Source organism: Cajanus cajan, chromosome 11, assembly GCF_000230855.2.
Source record: "Cajanus cajan strain Asha chromosome 11, NIPB_CcT2T_4, whole genome shotgun sequence".
NCBI classification, from domain to species: domain Eukaryota; kingdom Viridiplantae; phylum Streptophyta; class Magnoliopsida; order Fabales; family Fabaceae; genus Cajanus; species Cajanus cajan.
This window is the reverse complement of record NC_138527.1, coordinates 45,350,772-45,373,196: the sequence shown is the minus strand read 5'-3', so window position 1 is coordinate 45,373,196 and position 22,425 is coordinate 45,350,772. Positions and strand designations below refer to the sequence as shown.

General features: G+C 33.1%; 2 protein-coding genes across 5 annotated transcripts; both read left to right on the top strand.

Annotated features, from left to right (window-relative positions):
* Positions 1–203: 203 nt before the first annotated feature.
* Positions 204–8,567, top strand: LOC109800245 (cyclin-T1-4). 4 transcript variants are annotated; one of them, XR_014430537.1, is made up of 7 exons: positions 204–399; positions 787–1,330; positions 1,479–1,560; positions 1,704–1,838; positions 4,316–4,491; positions 6,939–7,306; positions 7,571–7,711. XR_014430537.1 is itself a non-coding variant. In XM_020361009.3 (7 exons), exons 2-7 carry the CDS (start codon positions 792–794, stop codon positions 8,299–8,301), a joined length of 1,110 nt encoding a protein of 369 aa, XP_020216598.1. In that variant the 5' UTR covers positions 207–399; positions 787–791; the 3' UTR covers positions 8,302–8,567. The 4 variants fall into 4 exon arrangements, 2 of the variants coding, with proteins under 2 accessions (XP_020216600.1, XP_020216598.1); XR_002239940.3 differs by having other exon boundaries at positions 6,939–7,296; positions 7,571–7,710; XM_020361009.3 differs by lacking the exon at positions 6,939–7,306 and adding an exon at positions 8,270–8,567 and having other exon boundaries at positions 207–399; positions 7,571–7,716.
* A 3,793-nt stretch (positions 8,568–12,360) lies between these two features.
* On the top strand, positions 12,361–22,200 carry CLC-D (chloride channel D). The gene is made up of 23 exons (XM_020360751.3): positions 12,361–13,081; positions 13,179–13,251; positions 13,797–14,018; positions 14,116–14,162; positions 14,277–14,375; positions 14,694–14,768; positions 14,974–15,062; positions 15,194–15,334; positions 15,413–15,483; positions 15,577–15,656; positions 15,813–15,962; positions 16,542–16,601; positions 16,684–16,758; positions 17,187–17,338; positions 19,127–19,262; positions 19,332–19,463; positions 20,154–20,231; positions 20,319–20,374; positions 20,472–20,558; positions 20,635–20,791; positions 20,883–20,984; positions 21,084–21,130; positions 21,865–22,200. Exons 1-23 carry the CDS (start codon positions 12,899–12,901, stop codon positions 21,953–21,955), a joined length of 2,403 nt encoding a protein of 800 aa, XP_020216340.2. The 5' UTR covers positions 12,361–12,898; the 3' UTR covers positions 21,956–22,200.
* Positions 22,201–22,425: the final 225 nt, after the last annotated feature.

Sequence of the window (22,425 nt, the reverse complement as noted above, 5' to 3'; positions counted from 1 at the left end):
CAATTTTATTTTTAGAGTTCTATTAATTTTTTTATTAATAAAATTTTAAAATTATTTCATATATCATATTTATAACAAATCCTTAAATATTTAAACAAAAAAGTTAATGCACGAATAAGTTAAAAAAACTACTACAAAATCTAAATTTAATTAATTTTAAAAGTAAAAAATAGTCATTAACTAAAAACAAAAGCCACATTGCATGCCTTCCTGAACTAAAATTGCAGTTAAACTTGTTATTAATTTCAGCTGCCATTGATCTTCAAATTTCAAAGACTCGCACCGCTAAGCAATTCTTTGTTCTTCTCTTTCATGTAACTTGAATTTTCATCCCAATTCCAATTTTAAACGTTGGATTTCATAATAAAATTACCCAGATTTATTCCTCCGCTCAATCAGGTACGTCTTCGCCCTATTTTCATTTATCACTTTGGATTTTCCTCATTTTTTTTTGCCTCTTACGTTCCACAAGATGTGTGCGATGATAAAATTTCCGCCATTTAATTCTACAATTTTGGGTTCTCTGTGTCATCTGATGCCATCATTCAGGAATTTGATGTTTTGCGTTTTAGTTTGGGAAGGCAAAAATCATAGAAAATTCGTTGTTGACATACGAGTGATGAAATCGTATTTTATTTTTGATCTATTAAGAATTATAATTCGAACCTAGTACTGTGCACGGAGTTTGATTGTAGAAGTGGATTATTGTAGTATAGGAAAAAATGTGAAGATTTATAAAAAAAATCAGTTATCATCAATAAACAGGTGATATATTATATTTTGCAGGAATTATGTCTCTTGGATGGAATTTGCAAGCACAAGGGCGTAGTTTACATGTTGGTTATTGGCCCACCTTTGATGGAAACAACAACAACAATGACAACCGGAAACGAAGCAGGAACAACTTTTATCACGGGAATTATAACTACTGGGCAGAACATGGTGGCTATTCTAATGTTTACAACTTTGGTTATGGTGATTGTGTTCAGTATGATGATGTCCCATCATCTTTGAAAAGGAGAAAACATTCGGCTCCTATTTGGGAAAACAGCCAGAAATACTATCTTCCATCCACTGTCCAAGGCAATATCCCTTCATCCATAGACTTCCAAGCACCACCTCCTACAAAATCCAATGTTGATACCTCTATATCACCTATTTGCAAGCTTGATTGTTCTATATTTGAAGATAGTGAGCCGGTGTTTATGTCAAGGGATGAAATTGATAGATGTTCTCCATCAAGAAAAGATGGTATTGATGTACTTCACGAGACACAGTTGCGCTACTCCTACTGTGCCTTCCTTCAGAATCTTGGAATGCGGCTTAACTTGTGAGATTCGTATTTTGGCTCATTTTTTTTCCTTCAAATTAACATCATAACATTAGTGGCTATATGCTTATGATATTGGTACTTATGATTACAATTAATTGTTAGATAGTGTCTTGTTTCTCTGTAAAGTCTGACATGCCCTTTGCAGGCCTCAAACTACCATCGGGACAGCCATGGTTCTGTGCCACCGGTTTTTTGTTCGACGATCACATGCTTGCCATGACAGATTTGTGAGTCTAATTGTCCTCTAGCTCTGAGTACCTACTTTATTTCTTACGAAATGCTTGGAATGTGGTATTTCTTTTTTGTTTTTTCAAGTTGCTTCTTATAGTTAGCCTGTGATTTAATTAATTTTGGTTATGCTTTGCCACAGTTGATTGCTACTGCTGCCCTTTTTCTCACTGGAAAGTCAGAGGAAACACCATGCCCTTTGAATAATGTGTTGCGAGCATCTAGTGAAATCTTATATAAACGAGATTTTACTTTGCTGTCTTATCTGCTTCCTGTTGTGAGTAGACTTCAAACTATGCACATTTTCTTACTTCCGTTGGTAACTTATTGCTGATAGGAGACAAGCAAAAAAGCACCAAATAGTAGAATCTTTATCAATTTTAATGCGGATAAGTTAGATATGCCTATTACTCATGGATATGATTGCTGATCTGCAATAAGTCTTTAGAAAGATATTGTCATTTAAGTAGCATGTTAGCTGATATGAACCCAGAGGGATGGATTCGTTTTACGGATCTATCTAGGTTGGAAAACTTATAATTAAGAAATTAAAATAAAAAAATATGGATTGAGGTAAAAAATGGAAGAACAACGCCACAATCCCTAAAGATTGATAAGTTGAGGAAGATTCGCCACTTTGAATTAGGAAATTCAAGGATAAGAATCAAAAGTAGTTCTTAAGAACCTAGAGAGAGAAAATCCTCTCAATTGGAAAAATATCCAAATTATGAATAATTCATTTTCTCTTCCTCTAAAATTTTTACAAAAGGTTCTTATTTATAAGCTTAGATGGGCAAGATGACATAAATTCCCACTAACACTTAATATCCACTAGAATTGACTCCTCACTAGCCCACTAACTAAGCAATAAATTCCCACTAACATTTATTTCTCCTTAGCAACCTAAAAGGCAAGGAAATCCATCAGATTTATTTAATAAAATAAAATAAAACGAAAATTACATTAAAAAATAAGATAATGGACTTAATTATTTAACCTCAAACTACTTAAATTTCAGCCCATTAATCATTCTTCTTTATCATATGACTTTGGGCTTGTTAGTCTTCAATTTTACCCTGCTGGATTCATATCATACCCTCCTTTTTTGAGAAGATTCGTCCCAAATCTTAAGGCTTTATTTATTTCCTAATTTATTTAATTCACTAACTACTGCTGGAACGCAAATGCTTCCTCCTGGGTCGAAGACATCTCGCTTGTATCTATCTCTAGCTTCACCTGTTAGTAAGTTATTAATCATCAACGAAACAAATAAAACATCTTCAAACTCATAACCACAAACGTACTCAATGAATAGGAATTGAATCCCATTCAAGTGGTAGCTTTGGAAAATAGTAACTTCAAACAACAAATCAACTCCATTTTCCAGGTGCAAGGTCTCTTGAATTTTATTTTGAAAGGTGGATTGAATGTATAAAGGTGCATTAGGAATGATGTTGACATGCTTCTTCAAACAAGAAAACTTGTCCTCCTGTTCCTGTAAATTTGACACATCAAAAGAAGAAAATGTAACGTTAGAGTTGTCATCTTCCTCTCTATGTATCTCATCTTCTGCTCTCCTCTTCTCTTCTCTTTCTTTTTCTATCTTTATTTTTAATTTTAGTTGATCCTCATGTACAGCGTCGGATGATAGACATATCAACTTAATCCTTCGTCTACCATGCACAAAAGAAATAGAAGGTCGTTCAGGATTTATAATTTTATTATTCAACCATGGCCTCCCTAATAACATATGGCATGTCTCCATGGGGGCAATATCACAAAGAACTTCATCTTCATATTTTCCAATAGAGATTTAATCATTGCTTGTCCATTTGTAGTGGGCATACATAATTTCTCAACCGCCTTGTTGCTTACGACATTTCTAAAATTGAATTCATCTACTGCGACCAAGAACAGAGAGTCGTCAGCCAAACATCTTGTATAGTAAATTTTCATTTCTATTCCAAACCCAGAGCCGAAGCTCTGATACCAAATTATATGAACCCAGAGGGATGGATTCGTTTTACGGATCTATCTAGGTTGGAAAACTCATAATTAAGAAATTAAAAGAAAAAAATATGGATTGAGGTAAGAAATGGAAGAATAACGCCACAATCCCTAAAGATTGATAAGTTGAGGAAGATTCACCACTTTGAATTAGAAAATTCAAGGATAAGAATCAAAAGTAGTTCCTAAGAACCTAGAGAAAGAAAATCCTTTCGATTGGAAAAATATTCAAATTATGAATAATTCATTTTCTCTTCCTCTAAAATTTTTACAAAAGGTTCCTATTTATAAGCTTAGATGGGCAAGATGACATAAATTCCCACTAACACTTAATATCCACTAGAATTGACTCCTCATTAGCCCACTAACTAAGCAATAAATTCCCACTAACATTTATTTCCCCTTAGCAACCTAAAAGGCAAGGAAACCCATCATATTTATTTAATAAAATAAAATAAAACAAAAATTATATTAAAAAATAAGATAATGAACTTATTTAATTATTCAACCCCAAACTACTTAAATTTCAGCCCATTAATCCTTCTTCTTTATCATATGACTTTGGGCTTGTTAGTCTTCAATTTTACCCTGCTGGATTCACATCATTAGCTGAAATCAATTGAAATTTATCTTGGAGGCTTCCAAAATAATCTCCAATACTAAAGAATTTCTTGGACAGATTTCTCCCTTAGAATAGGAGTTTTGCATGTTTAATTTTCACTTATATTGACTTGATTTCTTTTTCAGGATTGGTTTGAAAAGTATCATGACCGGGTGCTTGAGGCTGAACTGTTGATGCTTACCACTCTAAATTTTGAACTCAATGTGCAACATCCATATGCATCTCTTACATCTGTTCTTGACAAATTAGGCCCTTCAAAGACTGTTTTGATGAATCTGGCATTAAACTTGATCAGCAAAGGGTGAGTTCTCTTATTTGTTGGATCTTATACATTCCGCAAACAATTGCAACAGTATTTTTGCTTGTCCATTCATTGTGTGGACCAAATTTGTTCTGATACTGATGGGTTATCTGCACCCAAGCCCACAACCAAATTTGAATGTCAGTTATTTGAGCAGCAAATATCTCAAATTCATCCACTGTTCCCACCTGGAAAAATGCCTTCAATTGCAAGAACAGGTTCACTGTATGATGATCACCATATAAGTCAAAAAGAGCTCATTTGAAGTCTTTCCCAATCGAATTCTAGTTCTGCCTCCTTCAGCACCGTGAACCAAAGCTATGTCATTCCTTCTCTCCATACATGTTTGTGTGAGTTGTACTTAGCTCTGGTGGTGTATCTTGCACAGCAAAATATGTTTTATGCACAGGAAACCCATCCACCCAACTTGATCATCCCCGTAGAGGGGCAGAAATTCAATTCATTCAGCATTGTGACAATGGTTGTGAAACAATTCCAGAGAAGTTTTTGGGTGGAACCTCTTTGTCCTCGTTGCAATCATTCCTAATGCCAGAGCTGGCTGATGAGGAATCCAACTTCCACTGGTGGCTCTGAAGTCCCTCTCGAACCTTGAAATATAAAGCTGTGAAAGACTTGGTAATGTCCCCAATGCTGGTCAGCTAGGAACCCACCTTAGATGAATGATCATTCAGCTGTACCATGTTCCTTTAGTGTGTTAAATCATGATTATGCAGCTACACTTTCTCTTGATTTTTGAGAGTGGACTCAACAGTTACCATTCGAGTGTTTAAAGTATTAATGTGTTGAGAAGCCATACAAGTTTGCATACACTGGATTCTCCCTCACTATTACCTCTTAATGAAAGCACCAAATGATAGGAACTGGTCCTATCTAGCTGGGAGAACGTACTTTATTAATGAGAAGAAAAGGGAAATTGCCGAAAATAAAATGCAGAGCTCCCAGCTATAGAAGCAACTTCCTAGCCCAAGTTGTAAGCCACAAATAGAGATGACATGGTATGATCCCTATGTGGACTACCCCTGACTTCTCTTATACATCCAGTCTCTCTTCTGTAACTAATTTTTTCTCTCCTTTTTCTGCCTTAAGCCTAATAGGCTTGTAGGATTTTGGGATTGGTCTTGGATGCAGATAACCCATCAGATACTTATGCACTTCCATTCCATTCGGTCTGTTTGTTTTGCATCTGTAATCGTGTATGTATTGTTTCAAACTGATGTCCTCTTCAGACATTCTTTTCTTTGTTTTCACTTGGCCCATATCACCCAACACAGTGGTTGCCACGAAAAACTTGGTTCATTTTCTTGAGGTCTAGAGAACTACTAGCCTAGGTGTCTCCATTCTAATTTTTGGTTCAAGATTGTGTTGAATCTCTTAATTTTTCTGTAGAGGAACTGCTCTGTGCAGTTAATCTTTCATGGGATATTGATTCTTTTGGCATGCATATCTTGCAGGATCTTCACAAGATTAGCATAAGGGCCTGTATGACATTCTTAGCTGGTTGATTGATATGCTGTTCAACATTCATGGAACATTTTGTTTTACATCTGAAATTGTCCTGCTAATGTCTAATGGATGGCTTTACCCTCAATAAGTGAATATGTCTGACTAACTTTTCTTTTGGTTAACAAAGATAGCTACTACTGTACCTCCAAACCAGATATTCTGACAAACCCTCCATTTTTTGTGGTTTATTCTAATAACCTTTAGCCAAATGGGTTATCTATGCACTTTTAATATATTTAACAGAAAGAAGATCAAGGATCTAAAACCAACAAAAGTCTTTTTATATTTTGGCATCTGGTATTTGTTTTCTTTCAACCTGGTTTATTAATTGATCACTTGATTTTGAGGAAAACTGCTGTTCAGGCTTGAATCTGCTGATAAAATCATTTCGTTTTAAACTGGTTCCTTTATTATCTCTGAAAATGCATGTTGCATTTTTTTCTTTTTGATTTAATATATTGGAGCCTGATAAGTTGCAACTGAATTATATTATTTGAGTTTTATTTTTCACTTTGGCTTCCTTAATTCATGATTCATGTTTTTTAGATTTGGACATTATTTTTAAGGCATTGACGGCATTCCTCTTTCATTATTAACTTTTTTTTATTTTTATTTTTTATTTCTTGCTGTTTCTAATTTGTATTGAATCTTTTGTTCTTCGAAGATGCCATGCTTGTTGGAGCATTGGTTGATCAGATTTTTGTCTTTTATATTAATTTGTATCTTGTGATTACGTAGAGGTACAATGCTTTACCCATCGTTAGCTGCAGGTTTGTACTAAAATTATCAGGAAGATTTTTTCTATTCTATGTTGGTTGTTTTTTTTTTCTGGAAAAGATGATTCAAATTCTCCTTCCATCATTTAATGCTCTGTATTGTGTAATGATGCTTAAACTTACAAGTTGCACCTGGAATATCGACAGTGGTAGAGGATTTAGTGAGTTAATCTGTAGTGCAGAATAAGATGCATTCATCACAAGCATTCCGATTCACATATTAGCAAGGCTATCCAGATCAAAATGTAGGGCAAAAGATGTTGCATTGGCATTACCTTTGAAAGGTTCAATTGTTTGCAACGTGAAGCACCCTATGTATGCTTTCTGATTTTAGTAACATAGATTTCTGGAGTTTAAAGCCCCACAGCATATTTGGGCCTGGAAATCTGAAAATTTCTCTAGATGAGTTATGAGTATAAGAAAATGCTATAGTTTGGTACCCTATCAGCAATTGTGCAGAGATTCTTGGAATAGTATTCTTCCTGACTTGCTGCATTTCTTGTTGGTAAGGAAAAGTAAGTAAATTTGTGTTTACCACTTGAAATCAATGTTCAATTTGTATGTCTTATCTAGCTTATATTACTTCTTATTTCAATAGCTGACATGATCTCAGACATCGTGAAAACATGTTAAGTTTTACTAGAATCTTCTGCTCTTTTTGCCATATATAGTTAGTTTACTATTTGCATATCTCTGTATTTATGTTGATAGATGCTGTCAGTACACAGTAGTGATGTGTCTTGGGTCATCTTCTGAAGCTGAAAAATGTTATTTTGCAGGCTTCAGAGCTCTCTATGGCTTCAGTATAAACCCCATCAAATTGCTGCTGGAGCTGCATATCTTGCTTCAAAGTTTCTAAACATTGATCTTACTGCTTATCACAATATCTGGCAAGAGTTTGAGGCAGCACCTTCCATTCTTCGGGGTACTTTACGCCCACTTCTCCCTTTACTCTCTCTCTCCTCTTTCTCTTGTCAAGCAACAATGTTGAATTTATACTGTTTTGATTTCTAGAATGGTTGGTTCATCAGTAATGTGTAATTGAAGTGTGGTTGATTTTTTAGAGAAGAAAAGAAGTAATTTCATCCTTATATTGCAGCAGTTGATCTTTTTTCTAAGAGTAATGTCTGATGTCAATCTCTTTTTAAATTTACTGTTTCTCTTAATTTACTGTTTCTCTTTTTGAAATCTAATCCTAGTTTTAATGTTATAAAAATATAGGTTTGTAGCTTGTCAAAAGTGTTGTCTTGAAAAAGTGACCGAACTCTCCCATTTTAGAGTAATGCTGCACATGCAGAAATAAATTGCCAAAATTATGACAGAAATTTCCTAGATTTTCAACTTTGGTTGTTGGATGGAATGAAGTGCTAGGACCACTTACCCATGCATGTGAAATTATTTTGTCAAATTCTGTGAAAAAAGTTATGGTTGTCTAGCATGCTTATAAGTTATTAATACTAATTCTCACTTTTATGCAGATGTCTCGCAGCAATTAATGGAGCTCGTTTAAATGTATAAAGAACATGATTATAGTGATTTCTAGATACAGAGTAGAGTACATTTGGTGCTGTATTCTGTTTTAAAAAAGACCTCAGAAAGAAACCGTAACAGATTGTCTGTGCTGTTTATGCTATAGTTTAAAATATAATTTGACGGACTACATGTTGAGGGGTTGTGACCTACAGGGTTCAGTGTTTCAACTCCATTAGTGTATACTCGATCTTGTGTTATCTTTTGTATTCATTTAGTTGATTAGTAGATGCTTTGTTGTGATCCCATGTCATGTATATACCAACAACGTGGCAAAGTTTATTGGAGCATTTGCAGTCATGCATACCAAAATTGTTAAATTTGAAAGTACAAAAAGCTGTCCGGTTTGAAATTAAAATTTAAACCTGTCGGAATGATTCATAGTTGAAATGATGAGGCTGCAGTTTATGGATCCAACGATTTTAACCTTCTCCAATTATATTTATATCAAACTGAGGCAGTAATGATTGCTCATAATATAAATTTACCGTTTGATTTTAATGGGATAAAACAAGTGACTTTTCCGTTTTAGATGTGTTATATACGAGGAATGCTATTGGGCTAATGTCACGTCTGTTTAGTTATTTGATGCTTTATTTCATCATTTTAGCTCGAGATTATGTATCATATTATACCTTTTAAATAGTATAGATACAGCTGTTGGAAAATCTTGCTGTAAAGATGTAAGTTATTTTAATTGATAATAAAATATTATATTGATATGTTATATGGTTTTGGGTTGTTTAAAATTAATATTTATATATTAAATATGAATCATTATCTTGTATAAAAGTATTTTTAAGAGTTTTTTTTAATTAGAGGATTTATAGAAATTCTTTTAAGTTTATATCTAATTTGATTTTTATTTATTAAAATTATTTATAAATTAAATATTAATATTTTAAAATAAATTATTAGTAAATAAAATAATTTTAAGTTATAAGTGTTAGTTTGAAAGTTAAAAATTTCATATAGGAAATATTGTTTTTGATGCTTAGGAACTCCTTAAATATGTGTGAAACTCTTCAAGTGAAATTTGTTAAATTTTTTCCAATCCCTTAGTCAATGTAGAGTAAAGTATAAAATATAGGGTTACTAATCTTAATTGATTATTGAAAAGATTATGTGATTTCTTGCGAATAGTTAGTGGACTACTTCTATTTGTGACTTTGTAAGCATGTCAAGGTCGTGGCATGTCTATACTTAGTATATTAGTCCAGGTAGTATAACTGGACTTTTCTAGTGTAAGTGGGAATGTCCGAGAAAATAAAAATAGGAATTGATATTTCATTTTAGTTGTCGATCTAGTGGGCGTATTAGGCATGAAAGTGATCAAGTTGGTTCCATAAAATCAAACCATTTAGACTACTTAGGTGTGTTAGAAGATCTCCATAAGTGAACGTGTGACGACACATTAGTTGATGAGTATGCATATGATATAGTGTGAGTTGTTGTTGTTCATATGCATTTGATGAGTATGTTGTTGTGCAATATGATTATGGTGAATGTTTGATTGCTAAGGTGTTTTAACTTTCAAACATGGTGAATATTGTTGGATGCGAATCTTGGGACGTGTTTGCTTGGTTTGCATGATGGTGTTAAGTATAGATGCTTTATTCCTATACTTTTTTTTAAAAAATATAATTTACCTTTACTTGTTTCCATATAGTTTGAATTATAGTGATCATACTTGGTATAAGAGTAGATAAGGAATAGGTTGTAAAGTGGAGGCCATCAGGTGGATGGTGGTGCTTTTGGATGTTTTGTACTTTCCTCTTATGATGGTTGTATAGTTTGTGCTTAATCAACACTTAGATTATATCTTTGATTCTTACTGGATGACTATACTTATACTATTTATATTTGTATAGTTGTTTTACACATATATGCATGTTATGTAGTACATATCTCTAGATATTTACGAATGTATGATTTTAATAAGTAAATTTTTTTGTTATTAATTTGTAATTTCATGAAATATAGCCGTCATGAAAGGTCATTATAATATTGAAGTTAAAATTAAAGTTACATAAATGAATTTACTTAAAAGAAATAAAATGAGTTATTTATTAAGAGCATTAAAAAAAAACAAATTGTTAATCACAACTTAAGAAAGTAAGAAACTATACATATGTTTAAATTTTTTTTAACTGATCAAATCACTTTTACAACATCAAGATTGAAAATTTTTAAAATCGTATATGTATTATTCTAACTCTACCACTAAGTTGCTAAGGTCGTTATATTTGGAGTTAAGTTGACATCACTTAGTCATTTATTTTTGCTTTTTAGTCCGTGAATAGTGAATATTATTCTTGAACTATCATGTTCTTTATCGTAATGTGTGACATTCTAGACTACTTTAGCTCAAATAGAAATAGGGATGATAAATAAACTCGTACCCGTGGGTAATACCCGAACTCGTTCCGACTTTAACGAAGAATATATGATTTGACCGGGTACAGGTACGTGTAAAACCCGATATATTAAACCGGGTATGGGTACATGTATATACTTACCTATCCCCGTACCCATCCTCGGTTTAATACCCACCCCTGTTTTAATTGTGTTAAAGAATTTTAATATTTTATTATGTGTGATTATTTATTATAATGTGAAATATTTATAATTATTTAATTATTAAGAAGTTTTTTGATTAAAATATGAGATAGTAAAACAACCTAATTATAATTATAATATAACGAAAAAATAATTTAAAAATGTTGTGTATTTTTTTTATAATTTTTTTTTGACAGATATAGGTATCCTCGATACCCAACGATGATGGAGATGGAGATGAAAGTTATATAGCCAACAGATATAAATACAGAAATAGGGATGAATTTGAGTCATGAGAACTAGGACGGATATCATGAAACCCATACCCGACCCCTTGCGTTACCATCCCTAAATACAAAGCTTGCAAGCAATTTAAATTCCCTTAATTACTTAAGAAAATCGATACTTATATACGAATTATATTTATATTGAAATTTAAATACACGTTAGTTTTTATTTTATATTTTATAAAACGTGGCAATTTTACCTGAATCCTTCCTAATAATATGTTAATCCGTTGCAATTTTAAATCAGTAATGCAAAATTAAATATTTAAGTTTGCAAAAGTAAATCGCTTAGAAGTATAACTAATTATAACGTCAAAATGTATTAAAGTAATTATAAAATCTATAATAAAATTCAGGTATATACTATTTTAATATGAGTTTAATAACTATATAGTTTACGCTGTCATATAAATATATAATTATAATTCATTCTTAATGTAATTTTTAATTATTCTATATAAAAATTAACAAACATATTATATGTGATAATTTATAATTAATGACAGTATAAGTGAATTTAATATATTCTTCATTAATATCTTTTGATCAGTTTTTAACTTACAATCAGCAAGTTACTGCAACATTTGACATTGCTACATATCAATGCAATGACCTTGTTAGACACATTGCATTAACGTAAAATGATTAGACACATTTCATTAATGTGAAATGATTATTTTTATCCTTATTATGATGTAACAACTTATATATTTAAAAACAAATTAAGTGGAATTCCCGGTGACCCTTGTGTTTAGAACACTATGTAAACATACATTACTAAAGTTTTTTTTAATGCTTAAAATAATGATTTTGATTTATCTTTAAATAAATTTTATAGATAAAAAAATATTTTTTATTTTTAAAAGATAAAAATTTAATAAAAATTTTATAATGATTAAAATTAAAATTTAATTATTTATAAATCATTATTTTCAAATTATCTAACCTTTTTCTATTCTCTACCGATTATTTCTCTTTTCTTCTAATTTATTTTAAATAATATGCCCAAACACACTCTTATCGACTGTGTAAACGATATTCATTAAAAAAAAAAAAGAGAGTACCAGCTTGTATTTCTTTATTTTACTTTATCATTTGAGGTTTATTTGGCTGCCCCTTGAGAAATAGAATATATCTTGTTTGTGAACCACCAGCAGAAAAAGGTTGCATCTATTAAAATTTCACGACAGCAAACCCGATGAGTCACATGTATCAACACAACTAATCAATTTTTGTAATGCTTAACCCAAAGGATGAATTGATTAATCGAAATTAAACTCGTCAACAGAAAGTGGACTCGAATTACTTACACTTACACAGAACTCCGCGATAACCGTGTACAGCGCCACCTCAAGATCCCAAATCTCCATCCGTAAACCGAGTGAAAAGTGAAAACTCCGTGACGTAGGCGTATCCGTATTGGAAAATTGCTCTTTCTCTTTTTTCGTAATTCCTTTTTTATTTTTTATTTTTTTTATTTGCTTGCCTCTAACTTACGAAATTGGTCACACGAATAGAATACACAGTGAGGACAAGAACGATCGAACGCACCATTGAAAGGGAAAACGACGGAACAACAGTGTACGGAGAGAGAAGGGGAGTGGTTTACGGCACTGCTGCTTCGCACTCGCTGATCCGTATCTGATGCGCGATTGAATCTACCAGAACGAAACGACGCGTAGTTTTGGAATTCTGTTCTAGGTTTTGATTCTCGGTTCCGATCGACCGACGATGCTGGCGAATCATTTCCAGAACGGCATCGAAACGGCGAGGCTTGTTTGGTCGCGGATTCCTAACTCCGAAGAGTCGCAGCTCCTCGACGACGCCGTTGGAATCCTCAAGAACAACGACGGAGGCGGCGTCGAGAGCCTTGACTATGAAGTCGTGGAGAATTTTGCTTATCGCGAGGAACAGGTTTTAACTATTATTCTGCTTGATTGATTTTCTTAATTCTTAATTGTTATACTTCTTCGGTTACGATGTGATATTGTGCTGTCCTTTGAGATTGTAGGCGCAGAGAGGGAAGCTGTATGTGAGTTATTTGCTGGTGGTGAAATGGTTCTTTGCGTTGCTCATTGGCATTTGTACGTTCTTCAATTTAATCGCAGTTTTGGAAGTCTTGTTTCTTCGCTAACGCGCTTTTTGTTTTCACTCTCGGGATTTGATTTTTAATTGCGGTGCTTTAGTTAGTTTTTCTGGTTAGCGAACTACATTTTTGCTTCCATTGCAAGCGTTACGGGAAGTAGTATAAATCTGTAATTCATTGAGGAAAAAAATAGGATGTGAACTCTAAGCTTCAGTTTAAACTTGTTTTAAAACTCAACTGAGTGCTGAAAATTTTCAGCAGTGAAAATGTCTTAATAATATTTGAGTCAAAATATGTGACACATATGGTCATAGAATTCTTTCACTAGCAGTTATTTAAATTATTTATTGAGACTAGTTTCCTTTAGTACAACAACTGTTTATCTTAACACACATATTGGAGTTTTCATGGCTAAGAGTTTGGTGATTTTTGGTGTTGAACTTTCCAATTTTACCAAACACACCTTCAGTCTGGTTCACACCTGACATTTTTCTTTCATACTATATTTGTTTTTTATACATATTTTTCTTTGATTGCTTGCAGGTACAGGACTTGCTGCTGTTTTTATCAATATTGCTGTTGAAAATTTTGCTGGCTGGAAGTTCTCCGTGACCTTTGACATAATTCAGAAATCATATATTGCTGGTTTTGTCGTATATGTCCTGATCAACTTGGTTTTGGTGTATTCCTCTGTATATATTATCACACAATTTGCACCAGCAGCTGCTGGATCTGGTATTCCTGAAATCAAAGGTTACTTAAATGGTGAGATAAACTCTTCCAGGGGTTTTGGATTTGTGTTGAATGTTGATCTTGTAAAATTTCCAGTACACTGAGAGTGCTGATTCTCATTTATGTTCAGGAGTTGATATTCATGGCATCCTTCTTTTCAGAACCTTAATTGGAAAGGTGTGATGGATTACGTTTTCTCCCCCTTATCTTTTGATATCATGTGGGTTGGAGGGTTCTTTTCATAAATGTTTGTCCGTCTATTTATTGCAAGATTCTTCTTATGTGCTACAGATATTTGGAAGCATTGGTTCAGTGGGTGGAGGCCTTGCTTTGGGTAAAGAAGGTCCTCTTGTCCATACTGGTGCTTGTATTGCTTCTTTGCTTGGACAAGTAAGTACCCACTACTCAGTAAATGCCAGTATCAAGACAATAAGTTAAATGTAGTCTATTCAGAGAGTAGAAGCATGAGACTTTACAAATCTGAAATATCTGTTTCTCAATATTTTATTTAACCTAAATAATTAAATGAGACTAAAAATTGATATCAATACCACCTGAAGTGTCTATTAAGTTTCATGGTAACAACATTTATCATCCCAAAGAACTGCAATTTCTGAATTTGAGCTTTTGTGTGATTTTTATTCTGTATATATGTATATCTATACAACCAAGAAACTGAAATAATCTTTGATGTCATGCCTTGAGCAGGGTGGATCCACTAAGTATCATCTAAATTCGAGGTGGTTTCAAGTATTCAAAAGTGACCGCGATCGCCGTGATCTTGTAAACCACTTTTTTCCCTTTTAATCTTCTAGTTATAATTTTGACCTGATTAGAGCTGAGAATGTACTTTTGTGTATAGTATTCCATGATCCCCTCACCCCCACCTTTGCCAAAATGACAATGATCTCCAGTTCATTAGTTCTGCTTCAACCCTAAATGTGGAAGAAGAAAATTCTCATTTATAATTTCATTGATGTCTTAAAAGGTAACCTGTGGATGTGCAGCTGGAGTTGCTGCAGCATTTAGAGCTCCAGTTGGTGGTGTGTTGTTTGCATTGGAAGAGGTTACATCTTGGTAAGGGTTTTTAATTCTTGATAAAAAATTCTGTTTGCTTAGAAGCATGTGCAGTAAAGATAGTGGTGCTTGTTCCTCTTATATTTGTTTATTGCTTGTGCACTTTTAATTTATTCTCAATGCTCTTGAAGGTGGAGGAGTCAACTCATGTGGCGTGTCTTCTTCACTTCTGCTGTTGTGGCTGTAGTGGTCCGAGCTGCAATGGGGTGGTGTAAGAGTGGAAAATGTGGACACTTCGGGTCTGGTGGATTCATAATATGGGATATATCAGAGTTAAGACCTGTCACCTTTTTCACTGTCAGTTGAATATTCAGATATTTGTTTTCTTCTTGACTGGTTTTATTTTTTAGTGGTCAAGAGGATTATTCCTTTGCAGAGTTATTGCCAATGGCTATTATTGGGGTTATTGGAGGCCTACTAGGTTGGAACTTTTGCCCTTATTTTGTACATAAATTGTACCATGAATTTTACTTGATCCTAGTTCATTTGTTAATATAGTATTAATAATTTGCAGGAGCTTTATTCAATCAGCTTACACTTTATATTACTACTTGGCGTCGAAATTATCTTCACAAGAAAGGGAACAGGGTCAAGGTATGCTGTTAATTTTGATTTGATTTTTATCTTCTCTGCTTCTGTAAAATACAGAAAAATCAAGAGAGTGGTCAATGCCCAAACATATTTTTGTTTGCCTGCATGTGGTACAATCTATTTACTTGTCATTCATTCCTTCTTTCCTCTGAAATGCAGATCATTGAAGCATGCCTTGTATCCATTTTAACATCAGCCATTTCATTTGGCCTGCCTCTTCTAAGAAAATGTACTCCTTGCCCTGAGTCTGATCTTGCATCTGGTATTGAATGTCCACGACCACCTGGAATGTATGGGAATTATGTTAATGTAAGAAAATCAGTTCTATATTGTTTCTTTGATGTGCTTTATCTTCATATATATTTTTTGTTTGACATTGTGTTTGTACTGAATTTCATTTATCTTTATCCCAATCTTTATGTTTTCAATTCAATGCTACTTAATGATAATTCAAAGTGGGAGGGAATGAGGGATGAAGTCACCACTGAAGCACTTTACTTTTGTTTCTTATTGTGATATAACATCTCTCATGTAATCTTCTTTTGATTAATGAACAAATTTTATTAGATGAAAAAACAAAATTACAGTCCTTGAAAGAAAAGCTAAAGAAAAAAGTTAGCTTAAATAGCTCAAAACCAAAGAAAAAAATAAAAGCCTCAAAACTGAGGTTTCTCTATCTGCGGTTAGAGGAGACTCCCTTAAAAGAATGGCATGAAACCAGACAGAGAGCATCTAATGCCCATTTCCAAAGCCCTTGCCCCTCTTACTTTCTGTTGCAATAGTAGACATTCTTTTGAATTTAACTCCTTGCTAATGATATATGAGGTGACACTTTGGTTTTAATTACTTTTGGAGATTGATACTATTGTATTTCTGTGCATTTTGCAGTTTTTTTGTAGCAAAGACAAGGAATACAATGATCTTGCAACTATTTTCTTCAATACACAGGTTTTGAATGAACTGAAATTTTTCTTAGTTTGTTTTACTTTTCTTATAACATTACATTAATTGACCACTTTTTTTGTTTCAGGATGATGCCATAAGGAATTTGTTCAGTGCAAAAACAATAAATGAGTACAGTTCCCAAAGTTTATTAACCTTTTTGGTATTCTTGCTTACTGATTTTAATTTTGCACACATCAGACATTAGTTCTGTGATATTTTCTATGTTATGATTGTATCAAACTTTGGACTTTGGTACATGCTAGTATCTGTATGGTAGGCATGTATACAAGTTTTTAATAAGGATACAGTGGGGAGCAAATGATAAAAACCAATAACAGAAAATGATTAAAGATATTTAGGATGGAGGTTTGGTTTTTCCAAAAAGGGGTATGAAAAATATAATTTCTTTTGATTATGATGCACCAAATAGATGGTTTCCCCCCTCATGGAGGCAGTAGTCATCAAAGTTACTATAGGAATTCCAGTTGATTTATTTTCATGTTCCCTTATTATTGGAGAGTGTTGGCACTTGGCACTTTTGACACTTTACATGCTCATATTGTAATTATTATCTTGATTATTTTGCAGGTTATGTTTTATGCTTTAGCAGTGATCACGTTTGGTACTGCTGTGCCAGCTGGTCAATTTGTTCCTGGTATAATGATAGGATCAACATATGGGCGCCTTGTTGGCATGTTTGTCGTAAAATATTACAGAAAGCTCAACATTGAAGAGGGAACGTGAGTTTGCTACTTGCTTTTGTTCACAATCATGATTAACGATATATTTTACTTCCCATTATATATGAGTTGGTTTTATTCTTAGAAGACATCTATATCAATTGATTAATCTTCTATCCTGTTTTCTGGGTGTTAGATACATGCTCCCCTTCCTCTTGTGCTCCTTGTTTATGATAAAGGAAAATGTATTCTCTATTTGGAAAGCTATTTGAAAAATTAAACACTGATACCTTGTTTGGTCCTGGACCCGAATTTCCAAAATATAAGTTGCTCATTTCCTCTTGGTCTTGGAGGGTAGTATTTAATCCTCATATTTGACATATATTTATTACTTCTCTCCTGTCTATATATCCCTGGTTTTACATGTTGATACCTTGGATATATTCTTTTTTTGCTTGGTAATTTTGGGGAGGGCCTGTTACATTTTTTTTTTCTGTTTTTATTGTATTTATTTGGCATGACTCCTTAATGCTTAGTCTGCCTCTTTTTGTTCTTTATTGACTGTTGTGTTAAGCCTTCCTTAGCATCTAAGGTACTTTTTTTTTAACTTATTTGAGCCATTTGGATATCTGCATAGGTTACCTTGGTTGGAATTTCTTGTAGACTTTTATACACTGAAGCCTGGATACTTAATATGTCATGGGTACAATACAACACGAATATGGGAAATTCAAGATATGATACAGCCTAAATATGTCAACATGAATTTAATATAAAAATACATTACATAAATGCACAATATTTATAAAGAAGAGACATTAGAGTGTGTTTTGAGAAATATGTGAAAATTAGATTATTTCAATAATCGATTATATGTATAATTGATTATTATTATTATAATTGATTATAATCAAATTGTTTGGGTAAGTTTGCTAAAATTTTTTTTTTAGATATTTAATTTCTTTTGGGTACAACAAAAAAATAAGTTTTTATGTTGTACATCAATTTTTAGAGAAAAAACTTCGAAAAATAATCATCAACTTCAAATTTTCAGATGCATGAAAACAGCTTATTTTGTTTTCTTTAAAAAAAAAAACTGTTTACAAATTTTAGCTGTTGTCCCAAATGTACAACTTTTTTTGCAAAAAGTTTTTTTTTCCTTTCTAAGCAACAACTGAAATGTTGGGAAATAATATTTCCCCAAAATGCTCTTAATCATTTTCCTTTACTCATGAATATTACTGTAGATGATAATCACAATTTACAAAAAAAAAAACACTTGCGATCAAAATGCAAAAATAACACATCATTATATATTATATATCCCCTCATCCCCCAAACATGTCACAGGATTTACATATTTGTTTCTCAACCCCAAAGCATTATTAGTCCTGTTCAGAAGTCTTGGAGCTTCATGTAATTTTAGTTCTTTTCAAAGTTTCAGAGCCATATCCAAAGTGTTTCGGTTAAAATATTTTTTTAAAAAAATAGAGAAAATTGGAGGATACTCCTCAGATATGTATCTAAGAGTATGCTATGGGTATACATATGAAATGTGGGTGTGACATTGATACTTTGCTATTTTTAGAGTGCGTAGGCTTTATAGCCTTTATACTAATTTGATGGGTTCACATATATATGGCTGCTGAGATGCTAGTGATAGTTTTCCAGAGTCCAGACAAATTGATTAACAAACCAAAATGACTGTTGAAATGTGAAACTCAGCAACCATGGCGCTAAAGATTAACTCTTTTAATGCTTTTGTTTTAACTGTTTGTTTTAATAAATGCTACACTAATATGATCTCAAATAGAGTAGTCAATTAATGTAATGTAATTATATCTTCAGGTATGCTTTGCTGGGAGCTGCATCTTTTCTTGGAGGTTCAATGCGGATGACAGTGTCTCTATGTGTCATTATGGTTGAAATCTCAAATAACTTAAAATTTTTACCTCTTATTATGCTTGTTCTTCTTATATCAAAGGTAAGCATATCAAAACTCCCTTCTACAAAGAAATATCAGTAATAAATGCACTAAGCTTTTGCCATACAGGCTGTTGGTGATGCTTTTAACGAAGGTATCTACGAGGAGCAGGCTCAATTGAGAGGCATTCCATTACTGGAATCAAGGCCTAAATATGAGATGCGAAATATGACAGCAAAGGAAGCCTGTGGGAGTGGAAGGGTGAATATAATTTTTAAATTATTTAAGAAAATGAACATTCACCTAGTGGGATAAGGCTTATTGTTGTTGTATTTAAGAAAAATTGCATATACATTAACAGTTGTTTTCTAAGTAATTCTTGTTTTGCTGCAAATTCTTCCAGCAAGGAGGGGAAGGGTGAACACAAATTGCTCATCTGTTCTTGTTAGCCATTGTCCAATTAATTTTTTTTCTTTCAGTATTTCCACTGGTGAAATTGTTTTGAATGTAGAACACACCCTGACCCAACTTTAAAGGAAACCAAATTGAACTACGGGCCATTCCTGATTCTTTCTAATATAATATAATCAAAAAGTGAAAGAGGTTGTGTTAAAGGCAGATTGAAATATTTTGAGTCTAGCTTATAGTAAGGAGAGAGAGGAGGGGATTCAAAAATAAAAGCTTGATTGAATATATATGCATTAAATTATGGTAGTGGATACAACCTAAAATCTATTGGTTACTGTGTAACTTAGATCATTATACTGGGTGGCCAAAGAGAAAGGACACCAATGTTGTTTAAAATGATAAACTTAATGAGGTGCTGCTGTTGCCTATAATGGTTAATATGTATGAAAAATGAGGTTGCCACTGATAAACTATGTTTCACATGCTTTGTACTGTAGTTATTTCTTTGGCCACTGATTGTATGTGTAAATCTGTCTATTGAAGGTGGTCTCTTTCCCTCGTGTCGTCAAGGTTTCAGATGTAGTTTCCATTCTTCGGAGCAACAAACACAATGGCTTTCCAGTATGTATGACTTTTTTACTAATCTTGTGTTCAGCATTGTTCCTTGCATTATCTAAGTTGTATGTATTTCGCAATTAACTATGAAAGGTGATTGATCACACAAGAAGTGGAGAACCACTGGTTATTGGATTAGTGCTTCGTAGGTGAGAAATGAGCATAATTAAATTTTTTTATTTCTCTATACTCTGATATCATTTTGGTTGTAGCTTACACGCTTCTATGTCCTTTTCTTCTGTGCAGTCATTTATTGGTAATTCTGCAGTCAAAGGTTGATTTCCAGCATAGCCCTTTACCCTCTGACCCCAGAGGTGGGGGCAGATCAATTAGGTAAGGTTTCTTGAGATTTGTCAGTTTGGCCTTTTACATCTGTATACTGCATTTTTTATGCCTCCTTAATTTCCAGGCATGATTCTGGTGAATTTGCAAAGCCTGTATCTAGTAAAGGAATATGTATTGATGATATACATCTAAGTTCAGATGACTTAGAAATGTACATCGATCTTGCCCCATTTTTGAATCCCTCACCATATATTGTACCAGAAGATATGTCTTTGACAAAGGTGTGCAATTTAAAATCCCCTAAATAATCTTTTTCATTTCTATTCTCCATTTTTGTTGTCTGATGATCATGATGTCTTACTGATGACACAGGTATACAATCTTTTCCGTCAACTTGGTCTAAGGCATTTATTTGTTGTTCCTCGTCCATCTCGCGTGCTTGGTTTGATAACGAGAAAAGATTTATTGATTGAGGTAATCTTAGTAACTAATTGATTTTTTTGGTGTCTTGGAGTTGAACCTGCAAAAGCTTTTTTTTTTTTTTTCCTTATTGTATTTTGTAATTGTGGACAGGAGAAAGAAAATGTGAATACATTAGAGCTTCAGTCAACTAGTGTAAGGTCTCTGATGCTTTACACACTTTAAATCCTATTCTATTTTTTCAAATTCTAAATTTGGATATTTTATGTCACATTTGTTTGGATGCTAAAAACATTTTAAGTTTTACTTTGTAGTGGATTGCCACAATGCCTATAAAACTTGGTTCTATTTTGGTGGATCTTTGCAAATTTTGATCTGATATTTAGTGTCAGCAATGTTATTGCTATTTATTGTTTTGAATAATGCACTAGAGCACAAAATAGGGATGCTATCCTTGTACTCAATTATCATTATGAAATATGTCGTTGATCATGTATGCACAACTTGCTGAAAGTGTATGAATTTATGGACATCTTTGTCAGATTATCTCTTCAAAAGAAACATGATTTTTCAATGATTTATAACTTCTAATCAAGCTGTACCTTTTAGTAGAGTTTACACTTATTCATAATTAGATCTGCTGAGTTTTTGGATTGAGTTTAATAAATGGAAGAATATAAAAGTGTCCTGTCCAACCGAAAGGGAAATTTTATGTTTTTGGATATATATAGTTCAATGCTGTGTGCAAAGTCATTAAGGGTTGAATGAGACGTGAAACTTTTATGCATTTTCATATTTTGTTGTCTTTTTTCTGCAGTAAAATCTGTGCAATTGTGTTGCCTTAGCAAAGATTGGTTATGCATCTACCAGGATTCATATACTTAATCCAATAAATTGATTTAAGCAAGTTGTCTTCATGATTTTCTCATCACAGAATTCAGCATCAGTATAAAAGATTGACAAGGAATATAGATGTGGAGCGCCCTTTGCTAATTGGACTGCTTCAGAATCAGACACCTGACTAACACTGCTTCTAACTTCCTCGAAGTCCTTTCCTCTTCCAATTTTCCTTGAAGATCATTCTTTATTATTTCTTGTATCCATGTTCAAATAGGTTAGAGAAATCAATTTTGGGGTATGGGGTTATAGACACTTTGCCCCAGAATTTTGTATATTAGCCATTAGGGATAGGGAGGAAGAATTCATTATAATGATACCATGATAGTTGTATTTAGCATATGATTTATTAAATATCTGAGTTCTTGGTTGACGTCATGCCCTGGGATACTCTCCTGCCTCAGTCAAGAAAAACGTATAGAGGCGAGGGGAGTACACTAGAGAGAGAGAGAGATTAAAGTTGGAATAAAAAATAGAGAAGAAAGATAGAGAGGCAGGAGAGGGGTAATGCCCGAGAGGATCCAAATCTGTTACAATCAATTTGGAAGAAAGTAGTAATTATTATTATTTTGGGTGATAAGAAAATGAAGTCACACAC